Here is a 12269-nt window from a genome sequence, read left to right as displayed (position 1 = left end):
AGAAAATTTAATTTTATGCATTATGCATGTGATTAAAATTCTGGCCCGTGTGATTCTGGGCCAAAATGAAACATGGAAAATTGTACAGAACAGAAATGTCTGCCAAGGGAAAGACTGGCTAAATCAGAGAACAGCAGGGGTTATATTATAAGATGGATTTCAAGAACAGCAAAGTAAAATATTGAAAAAGCGTACCAAACATTTCAACACAAGCGTTCAAAAGCTCATCTAATGCTGCAGCCTTCCCAAGTGTGTTTGACCCCATTGTCCTTTAATCGTTGTCAAAAAAAAAGAGACATTTCCACCAAGTAGAAGGATGCTTCTTCAGCTGCACAGCTTTTTCACTTTATTGTTGGTTGCATTCTTAGCTGGACTTCAAGGAAAATCTGAAGAAAGTAAAAGAAATCATAATTATATGACTATATGGAAGACTTATCAAGATGCAATGTTTACAGTTCAACTCATCTTTTCTATAAACTGTTTTTTCCCCACATGATACAGAGCACATGAAAGACTGCTGTAAGCTTTCCCTACATTCCAGCTTCTGTTTTTAAGTGTTGTCCAATTGTTTGTCCACTAGCACAAAATTAATCCATAGCAAGGGTCATAAACCAGAAACCAGATGGTAAATGAGGGCATGCACGTACAATGACGCACATTTTGTTCAGGTCATTTTATTTACACTTGATAACTCACTTTTTGTTAATAACCCTGCTTTTATCTTTTTAAGCATAACCATTTTTTTTCCCTAAGGTTACCGGTTCATGGTAATGCTAATGGTCTTAATTGGCACAGACCACATAAAATGTTTAATGAAGTTCATAGCAAACATTAAACTAGGAGGCAATTTTTCAAAGAACTTTAAGATCAGTCCCTACAGCTTTTTAAAATAAATCTTCCCATGGTAGCTGAACACTTACAGAAAGCTGAACACATACTGAAACTTCTAAATTGTACCATACATCTACTATGCATTTAATGATCAAATATCCATTTACCTGAAAGATGCACCAAATACTGTGTTACAAGTTTTCAGAAATAATTTTACAGGTTATATTTAAAGAAGAGAAGAAATCAGTATTTTATTGTTTATCTGTGACTAATCCCCACTACTGCCTGACCATAACAAGTGTTTGAAATGTGACAAACAATAACAAAGTGCATCCAGCAACTTCTCCAGAAAAAAAGACAAGAGTAAACCTAAAACAGTCCTTGAAGTGAAACAAGGCAGGAGTTTGGGAAATCTCTTTTCAGAAGTTGTTGCCCGTAACATAACTTTTTAATGTTGGTCATGCAAAGCACTGATGAACCATATACCTTCTTTAATTCACCCACAAATACCAAGTTTTTCAAACCTATCATATCACAGACCTCATACTGCAAATTCAGTCCTGGTAGGACTGGCATCCTTCCCCCTTTTTACTAAGCCACCCTGACCCCCTCCCAAATACCACTGTTAAAATGAGCACAGAGTGCTCTGAGCTAGGTCCCTGTGAGCTTGCAGCCTTGCAGACGTCACCGTGGTCCAGCCACCCAAGGGACACCAGGCAGTGGCAGCTTTGCTGGCCCTGCTGGTGCCACCTCAGCCAGCCAGCTCACAGCCACGGTGCGGGCAGGCGTGCTCCTTCCTCAGCAAAAGGCAGGGCTGATATATCCTGACACAACTCCTACTCCCCAGACAGAGGAGAAAATGCTGCTCATTCAGGCTAGGTCCACGTTACTGAACTGACCATGCCCAGGCTGGCTCCCAAGTGCCGAGGCCAGCTAGCGGACGTTGGCCCGTATCTACACCAGTGAAGTCTCTCAACCTGCCAAACAGAGTTGGCACATGAAAACTGCCCATTGCTGGCCTATGCTAACTCCTGCCTGCACCTCAGATCCACTTAGGAGACCACTGACTGGTCAGGGACCCTCTAGCAGCAGAGCATCCCAGCACCTGGAAAAGCGTCTCGCACTGGATAATTCTCTATAGACCCAGCTTCAGACTCCTGCAGGGCTCAGGCTGCTCTAAGCATGCAGTGGTGTTTTGCTTGGAAGACCTTCAAAATGTGCCATTCAGCCAAATATACTATTCGTTTTAAATGGGTGTCTACAGCCAGATTCTTTCTCATCCCATCCAACAAAGGATTTAGACATAAGACACTTTTCCCTGAAGCTGAGAGAAGGACCCTGCTTGAAATAAGCACAGCTCACCAAGCAGGGAGATTCTACAAGTCAGTGCACACACGTAGCCCAGGTCAGCCAACAGGAAACAGGAGCAGAGAGGTGCAAGCATGCAAACCTGCCCTGCCAGTGCCTTCCTCCTAGACAGAAGAAAGCACTTTCCCCTCGGTGGTGCAGAAGCCCCTCTTGAAGGAACACACATCTGTTTTTCCAGGAATCGTGCAGAGCTCCTATTTGCAACAAATCGGGGGAAAACTACTCCTTTAACACAACAGTAAGCAGCCAGAGCAATCACCAAAGAAAAAGGGGAAGGTGGGTCCACAGTGGTCCTTGGCTTTGAACCCACGCTTGGCATCGTAGCAGGAGGTGTCCTAACAGTTAGCTCTGGGGCTAGGCTGGGCAGCCTCAACCCTTCCTGCTAGAGCTGTGCCATCATGCAAAAACCAACGTTGTCTGAAGTGGACCAGAGAGAGGACGCAGGGAGATACGTGGCTCTCTAACCTGCTGGTCAGGCCACACATGAGCCAGGGCTACCCTAGGTTCAGTCTTTCTTCCCAAGGCTGTTTATGTATTCAAAGTGAAAAAAAGTAAGTACAGCATTTGTTTGGTTTACTTGCTTTGAGAGTTAGCCAGCAGCTGAGCAGTGTTTTTCAGATCACAGCTTTGTACTTTGGCACCTAACTTTTGCTAGAATCCCACTTTGGGTATGTTTGTCCTTTTTGACTATCCCCAAATCCTTCTCTAAGTGCTTAAATTACGGGCTTGATTTTTCAGAGCAAGCTATCTATCTCTTCCAACTTCATCTGACTTGTTTTTTTTCCAAGAGGTGAAAAAGAAAATAAAGTTTACATTGGCTATTTCAAAATATTTTTTAGTCAGGTCTTCAAAAAACAGAACTGAGAAAAGCTATTGCATTTTCTGCCTATCCCTTGAAAATTGCTGAGCATGAAATGTAGGAGGGGAAGAGATTTGATCTGGCTTTTCAGTTTTGTTAGTATTACCATCCTCCATAATATATAGCATAGGAGAGTATAATCTCTGTCTTCTGTTGGCAACAGTATAAAGGCAGCCATATAGTAATTAACAAGTAATGCTCTGCGTAAAATTGCAGGACTTTTTTTTTTAATTATATGACAACTACTTAACTAGTAGATACCTAGATCCTGATGTTACAGTACCATCCCCCCAAACAGCCTATCTGACCACTAAAGGGTTTTATTCCCATAATGCTTCTAAAAGAAGAATAAAACATTTCCACTGGAGGAGGAACTGGCTGACTGGGGCTAAGCCACATATCCACAGCTGAGCCAAAACCTGATATCACATCTCTTGACTGCAGACTCCAACCACCACAACCATTACATCATTATTTGTGTGATTAAGCACTGCTGTTCTACTAGAACAATAAATGTCCTGTCTATATCATGCCACAATGGTATCCAACCACATCACCACCTCTAGAGAAGGATGAGTAAAATACAACTATAAATTTCACCTACATACATTGAATAAATTATATTCTGATAGTCAATGGTTCAACGCAAGAGAAGCACAGAAAGAAAAAAGAAAATAAAATCATAGCAGAGCTTTTCTACATGTAAAGAATTAAAAATTTTTGAAATAAGCGGTTACCATTAAAAAATTGATTGCCAAAGGAGCAGTTGGACTTCCAAATAAAGATAACCTGGAGAATCTCTGCCCCCAGGTGCTTCCCAACATAACTGTGAAACATCTCATTGCCATCCAGCTATTTCAGGAGGATTCAGGAAAGCTGGATAAGAAAAACAGAGCTCACTCAATGAGATCACATACTTAGTGAATGATTGCATACTATAATGAAGCTAAAAAAATAAATTTTTGCCTTATAATGGAATTATAAATCCTATTGGGTTTACTGTGGTTAACAGAGGCTATTAAGGACACAGGAGGCACACAATCCTCCCCACCTACCCATTCTCATTTCTTAATCAGGCCACTCGAAATGACAGACTCCACTGCAAGTCTTGCTGGTAACCTGCCACATGCTGGGAAGGGATTTCAGGGCGATAGTCAGGGATGGGTGAAGGCTACGGCAGCAGGAATACGATCAATACAGACCTTAGCACTCCCTCAAGGCCCACAGCTTTCTCTAGAGGACCCACTTCATTTAGGTAGTAGATACAACCATTATATTCCTACAAACCAAGTCATGGTATCAGGCATGTCATGCTTTATTTCATGAAAAACTACCACTACGGGATGTGCACTTCCTACTTGGGGGGAAAGCAGAAACATCTGCAGTGTTGTGCACAGAGGTTAGAGGTTCGTGATGGACTGAATTACAAAACATAGAGTCTCTTCCAAGTCTTGCCATCACCCCAACCACCACATGCACGCAGATGGTTACTTTGAGCAGATGGCTTTCCTTAGCACTCTTGTGCAGTGTAATTGCATTTTGTGCTCAACATTTTGGAAGTCTTGAGATAGTACTATTGTGGACTGTCTTGACAGATGTATTTAAAACAAGTGTGTAGGCTGTGAGCTCTTGAGACAGATGTGGTCAGGTGTAATACATTAGTTTTTAAAAGAAACAGGATACCCTGCCAGCAAACTTGTGGTCTTATGCAAAAGCACCAAATGGTGCGAACAGAGTGGGCAGCATGCAGTCAAGTTTTAAATGTTGGCTACCGTCGTTAGTAAAACCAAAAGACATCACTTTTACTGCTGGAGGCTACTAAGGGGAGGTCCACACCTACAAGTTACGGCAGTTTAACCAATATTAAAATGTCAAGCCAGCACAAATCCCTGTGTGGGCACTTTCACATGGATTTCAAGCACGTTATATTGGTTACAGGTGCAAGCTAAACCAATAAGTCGGGTTTAAATAGGCTTAAATTTAGCATACAGAGTAATATTTATTTAGCTAAATGAAATTTAAAAGGCTTTTTAGCCAAGCCAAAGTAAATGTACATGTAGCATTTTCCTCATTAATTAAAAGTGGGCTATTTTCCTTCTACTTAGGGACAATAAATAGAGCCACACACAAAGAGTTCCACTTTGACACAGAGGTACCTCTATGGGTCTCACTTTAGCCATAAACTTTGCAGAGGCCTGCACACAGGAGACTCATGTTCTTTACAAGATTAGGACATTCTTGGGGGTTTAAGTAAGCCAGACCTCCCCTCCTCTCCCCCTCCTCCAAGCCTACACAACATATCACTGAATGTTTGCATTAAATGGCTTCCACCTGGCTGCTGGAGAAAGAGTGCTAAATATGAGCAGCTGAACACGGAAATCAAATCAGTAGCAGTATGCAGAAAAAGAAGCCGAGAAGAAATTGAGAGTCTCATGAGAAGGTTTAAGGGTAGCTTCCCTTGCTCACACCTTTTTCCTTTATCCTGTCTTGCTCATGTCCAGGGCAAGCTCTTCAGGACAGAGTTCATCTGCTACCCTGTAGATGTAGTGGAGGCTTTTGCAATGAGGCCCTTTCTTGTAATTAGTCTCCACACATATTAGTGTAATTACCATAACAAGAATCCCAGCTGGGACACATAACCGCTGCACCTTTGCGTACACAGGTGCAATCAAGACATCTGTTTGGGCTCAAGTCAACACAGGTCCTAGGTTGCATGGTTCCTGAAGTTTTTCCCCTCCAAGCAGTTAGATATTTCTTGTAGGTGGTCAGTACCAGTTTATTTATTACAGTACACACAAGTCCATTTCTAGAAAACTCTGAGGAAGTGACATACGTGGTCAGGTTTCTCCAGCGTCTGACATGTGCTGAAGCTGTGCTAGGCAGAAAGGGCAGTGATGCTGGGCTGTCAGGCAGCCTAATGGCACCGCTTCTGTCCCAGTCCATGACCTCAACCATCACATGCAGCTGGCTGCAGGATGGCACATTTGCTTACAGATGACGTTTGCCATGTGGAGCGGGGACACAGAACAAGGGAGAGAGTGTGGTACTGCTCCATGAATGCAAGATACAAGCCTTACTAGGAGCAGGGGAGGAATGAAAATTAAATATGAGAGTCTTGGACTCATCCAATGTGACTCACCAGTACTCATTCACCTTTGCCACACACCTTCAGACAGTAGTTATGCAATAAACCACAATAACTGTCTGCACCCTATTACTTTGATTCACTCTTTTTCTGGATCAAAGGGGAACTTCAAAAGACACTAAACAGAGTGGGACATCTGTGTCTGAAAAGGGGAGGGGACAGGGGGATGGCTAGGTGTACACTGCTGACAGGCGGCTAAAGCCAAACCTCATATTAACAAGAGACACTGCAGAGGGGATGTTAGTGGCTGTACACAGCTGTACAGACTCCATGGGATAAAGTTTCACCTACTCCATTTCATTTGCCTACCCCAAACCAGTGTAATCTCTGTGGTGGGTTGGCCCCAGCTAGCAGTCAAGCACCCACACAGCCACTTGCTCACTGCCCACCCCTCACAGTGCAATGTGGGACAAAATAGGACGAACAGGAGCAAGAAAAGTCATGGCTCAAAATAAAGAAGGGGAAATCACTCCCTAGTTACCATCATGGGCTAAACGGACTCTTGGGGAATTTAACTTATTTCATTGCCAGTTAATATAAATATTTAATTACTGATTTGGGTATTGGGAGACAAAGAAGACAAACATGAAAACACCTTTCCTCCCACTTTCCCAGGCTCAGCTTCACTCCAGACACCTTTCTTTCCCCCTTGTCATTGCTGCAGTCCCTTCGGCGAGGCAACGAGCAGTGCAGAAGGTGAGGGTCAGTGCACAGCAGATTTTCTCTGCTGCTCCTTCCTTCTCACTCTTGTCCTATGTCCAGCATGGGTCCTCTATGGGCCACAGTCCCTTCAGAGGTGTACCTGCTCTGACATGAGCTTATCCATGGGCCACAGTTCCTTCAGGGAAGTACTTGATCCACCACAGAGCACCTCCTAGTCCTCTGACCTTGTTATTCCCTCTGTTCTTCCCTCTGTTGTTCCCTCCACCTCTCTATTCCCTTGTTCTCTCCGTGTTCCCTCCCTCTCGGCATTTTCTGCCTTTTCTTAAACATGTTTTCACAGAGGTGCCACCAACTTGGCTGATGGGCTCAGCTGTGACCTGTGATGGGTCCCTTGCAAAGACAGCTGGAAGCAGCTGTGTCTGGCACAGGGCAGCCCCTGGCCTCCTCCCACAGAGGCCATGCCTGCACCCCCCTGCTGCCAAAACCTTGCCATTTACATCCAATCTAGCCTCTAAGGGATGAGCATTTGTCACCTTAGCACAAAAGTGTGCAAGTTACAAATTGTCAAAATGTATTTCATTACGCTTAATTTTGAGAGAAGAGTCCACTGGACTAAGTATTTACTTTCAGATCCTCACAGATCACCCAATTAACATAGAAGGATATTATAAATTATTTTGGGGCCTAGACATCTACTCTTCTATAGAAACAGAGGTTAAATGAATAGGACCATAGGTAAGAAACCAAGTGAATACACGGATCCACTTATACGCACTACCAAACTATTAGTTCAGAGCCACATAATGCCTTGTAGAAGTTCATAAATTAGCATATGGGGTACGATACATGCTGACCTAACATAAAAGAGGAGCTTACAGAAATCATGAGGAATGCTAATGGACAGTCACATGACCAAATACTTTCAGTAATCAGAAAGTCACTTGATTAAGGCTTGAGCTGCTTAGACAGCATTTTTTTTAGCATCCTTATCTCTTTCTGTGAAATATAACCAAGATGATTTCTGTGACAATGGAAAAAACCCCAGGTTTCCTCACTTATAACCCCCCTAAAATAATGGATAACTTCATAACTGGATTTGTAAAAACAACAAAAGTTTCATTCTCAATTGCAATTCTAGCATTTTATGGAACTGGTTATCTACTATACTTCAGCTTTGTCCCATCCACTTCTGTATTTGTTTCCTCAATTTACCGTGTCAGCATTTGTTTCTCTAACTGTAACTCCAGCTAATAATGGCAGTAAAATCTGAACATACATCCTTGAATGATTCCATGTACTATGATGATGATATCTTACTTCCACTTTCCATGGGTCAAGGTAGTACAATTGCCCAGAATGCATCAGGAAGAGCTAAAGGAAGACTTTAGTTCGTCTTCAAAAAGGGGAAAACTTTCAGCCACATTTCTCAGTAGATTTGTCACAAAAATTGTTTTGTTATTCCCAGTAAAGCAAAAATAAAATTACAAATATCAGACATTTGATTAACGTGTGTGACACCAGGGGACGCAGCTCTTCTGGGAATCTTTGCCCTTCAGCCATGTGAGAGATCTCCAACACCAAAGTACAACCCATCGGGAGAGGACAGCAAACGGCAATAAGAGTTCACATACTCTCACTCAGTCTTTTTTCAGAGACTGAATCAATACATTGTTAATACCTCTTACAAGTTATACTACTGCCTGTAAGCCTTCAGTGAAGCTCTTGGCAGTTACCTTTACTATTCATAGACTTGCATACAGCTCTTTACAGTCTTTCATTAATAAGTCTGGTTTGTTATCCTAGTCACATAGGTCAAGTCAGGGGAAAAAACCCACCTTATCAGCATATATTCTTGACCGGTTACACCGTTGCATGCCTTTAATGAGACTAGACCAGGCCAAGAAAAGACATTTTTTAGTTATTTTAAAACATGTATGGGGAAATAATCAACCCTTCAGTTCTGACAGACAAGTATATTTATTATCATATATCTGTTACAAAATATTTTAATATTTTTTATTATTTACCACTCCCAGCTATATTCTCTTAAAGCCAAGCTAAAAAAATCACACTGATTTATTAATTAGTTTACTAAGAAATCCTCTGCCCTATTTACCTAGGCCTTCTGATATGTTCAGCTTGGAGATTTACATTTTCCCCCAGAAAGCTTATTTTTTCTCATTTTTAACTAAGCCAAAATTATTCTATAGTAGTATAGTCCCTGGGTAGTGTCTTTTTTTAAGCTGTTAAATCTTCCAAGACTTATGACAGTTTTAAGAGTTAACACTACTTTCAGTTTCAATCAATTTTAAGGCAAAGAGGAACCGTAAGAGCCTCTAACTTGTATTTAAATTCAGTAAGCTAGGTATCAAAGTTCTTGTCTGATAAACCCGTGGCTTCCAAATTGATTTTCCCTTGGAAGAAGCTTTTTCACTCCATACAATTCTGTAATTTCCAGTTATTTCCCACTGTAGACTAACTGCTCATGGCACAATACTTTCTAGGCCCACGCTGGCAGACAGCCACATCGCAAACATCTGTGGCACACATTATAATGATGCCACAGGAATTACAGACACGAATGGAGCTTCTCAAGCACATCAAGCTCTACAGGCTTGTGCTGGTCACCTGAACAGCAGATTATAGCTAAGTGCACAGAAAGCAAGATGTTAAAACGCATTCCCTCTTCCCTTTTCCATCTCTGTGGCTACATTATATCAAGAGAAGATAAAATGATTATCTGCAGTCACAGACACCAGTGAAGGGAGACTTCAACACCTCCTACCTACCTGCTATCGTTGTCAGCATTGATGACCATATCTGATTTCTCACTCTTTCTGTTTTCCTGCGTTCCCCTAGCTGAAGAACAACTGCAGTTACTTTACATCTAATAAAAGCAAGGGTATCTCCTTGTGAAGAAAGGAGGTGAAGTGCGTGTTTATTTTTTCCTCTTTAGTCCTGTTACCCCATACATTACCTCACATCTCCCCCCATGAATTCACAACCTATCCTCATACCTATCCTGGTGTGAGGAGTGGCCTCCCCATGTAGAGAGCAGTTTCGCTGCTGACCTTTCCTCCTGCGACTACAATCAAAACATGGGCTGGCTTCGGAAATATCTTGACCACACATTTACAGCCTGGGAAGTACTTATCAGTGCAGTAAATTGAAGGCAGCAACTGGCAAAACAATAAAGGCAGGAAGAGGCTTTCAGAGACTTAAGTAATGGGAAGCTGGATATCTGAGATGGAGCAAGACAGAGTTAAAAGGACAGAGAGGCAGGACAGAACTTTGGCTCCTTTTGCTCATTTGGCTGTTACGGTGCATTTCTAATGGAATCGTCCTTCATTTTCCCTTTGATGAATGTAGAAAATGGTTCATAGGTAACTGCTATTTCCCCACAGATGTGCTAATAGGTCCCAGACAAGGAGAGAGACCAGACCAGATGCTAATGGTCAGTAACCCTTCTCACTCCCTGGTCCAGCTTCCCATTCACCTGGGAGCAGCTGCTCTTTAAAGAGAGAATGCAAATTAAAATGGTATGCTAGAAAACACTGACAGACACACATGCCAGTAGACAGACCTGCCGTGTGACCCTAGGAACTCATGTGAATTGCCGTCTACTGCACACTCACATGGATCAGGGATGCCTGCCTTGCACGATGCTACGGTTTTGCATCTGCAGAATTCACTGATGACTCACAACTCACAGGCAAGCAGGTGTGCAAGAAAGGTGGTAGAGTGAAAACACAGCCTGGAGATCAGGAGAGATCCAGCATCTTTCTTTGTGAAATTCTGTCAACAGATGCTGGACATCAAAATACACAAGCAGTTCCTTACATCTAGTTATTTTCTATGAGTTTCTCTTGGGAAGATGGGTGAAACAATGGCAGGCTTTGGGTTTCTTAATGATGCGGACAAAGTATTTTAAACACAGGCATACAGTGTTTCTTAAGCCAGTTCAGACATTTTTAAAATAGTAAGCCTCCAACAGAGAAGAGCAGGGAAGAGACTATTAGCTCTTTCTAGCATGTCTGACCAGATTTTGTACTTATTTTCAGAGGTAACAAAGCAACCGTCAGTCAGCTGACTAAACCTTGTTTCCTTACTAAGCAGCCTATTAAGAAACACACACTGGTTAGCATGATCATATGAAGACACACAGCAAACTGCTAAAACTGTTTATGATACAAGAAGAAGTCTACAGAGTACAGGATATGAGAAGAGTGTCACCACAGTTGATTCCTCTATCCAAGCTTTTGAAACAGATTGAGTTTTATTAATAACTACACACTTTCCTAACAATAAGACAGTTTGCAGCCAACAAGTTAAATGCCTTCTTTAAAAAGAGAGTAATGGCAACACAGAAATTTCCCATCAAAAGACTTGAAACACAAACACAAGCTCATCTGAAGAAGGTGCTGTATATAAAAATATATAGAACAGCAAGACAATTAGAAAAAGGGGAAGGAGCAGTGGAAAAAAAAAATCTATCTCAAAGAAAAAAAGAGGAAAAGCATCTTACAGCTCTTTCCTTAATAAGCAATACATTAAACAAGTAACTTTGATCTTTAGTTTGCTAATATTATTTTGGTAGTTAAATATTTATTGTGTGAAAGACTATTTAACACAGGATTGCAGCTACACAAATATCCCACTTCTGCAACCACAGAACAGGACAACAGGACTTCAGAGAAACAAACCTTACCAAAACCCATTGGTTGATTGCAATGCTCATGTCTTAAGATACAACACTCTAATTCTCTAAACCTCATGTATTTGTAGTGTAACCTGTATTTTGTGCCTAAAAGAGTAAGATCTGTAGAAAATCCCCAAATGCATACTTTGTAGAGATGCTATACCAAAGCTTCACCATTATTTGAAAAGCAACAAGAGCAGTTGCTGTAGCTGTAACAGTTGAGAAACACATACTCCACCAAGCATCTTTTTGGCTGTGTGGATAAAACCCCTTCAGTTAATTGGTAGTATAACACCTTTGCAGTGGCCGGTTCAGGCCATCCCAAATACATGTCGCCCTCACAAGTAACTTGGAAGACACTTACTAAATTCATCCAAGCCTGTTTGCTTTGTATTTATAGAGGAAACTCATAATTATGTCCTCCTTAGCATATATTTATCAAATATATAAAGGAGCTTATCAGAATTTCTTGAAGGGTCTACTTAACTCTAATAAAGATTGAAAAAAAAGATCCTGTGGCTATGTGGTAAAGCTAATATGAAGTGAAAAAAGTGGTCAAGTAAGGAGAGGAAATTAAAGGGTGAGAGGTGTTACGAAGATCTTGACTTAGAAGCTGATATAGAGGCTTAGGGACTTGTTTCCCTCCCCCAGTATTTGGCATTGAAAGACTGACTGCTGTTGCAGCCAGGTTTTCAAAACAGCTC

At 41.6% G+C, this 12269-nt stretch overlaps 1 protein-coding gene across 1 annotated transcript in view; it reads right to left on the bottom strand.

Moving 5' to 3' along the window:
* RASGRP3 (RAS guanyl releasing protein 3) overlaps window positions 1-12269 on the bottom strand; it is a 51807-nt gene that overhangs the window by 30466 nt on the left and 9072 nt on the right. The window contains exon 2 of the mRNA XM_075496127.1: window positions 196-386. Within this exon, the coding sequence (XP_075352242.1) occupies window positions 196-265 (70 nt within the window). The 5' untranslated portion in view covers window positions 266-386. The remainder of the gene's footprint in view (window positions 1-195; window positions 387-12269) is intronic.

This window comes from Mycteria americana, chromosome 3, assembly GCF_035582795.1.
Source record: "Mycteria americana isolate JAX WOST 10 ecotype Jacksonville Zoo and Gardens chromosome 3, USCA_MyAme_1.0, whole genome shotgun sequence".
Lineage (NCBI taxonomy): Eukaryota > Metazoa > Chordata > Aves > Ciconiiformes > Ciconiidae > Mycteria > Mycteria americana.
The sequence above is the reverse complement of the archived record's forward strand: the minus strand, read 5'-3'. Positions and strand labels throughout refer to the sequence as shown.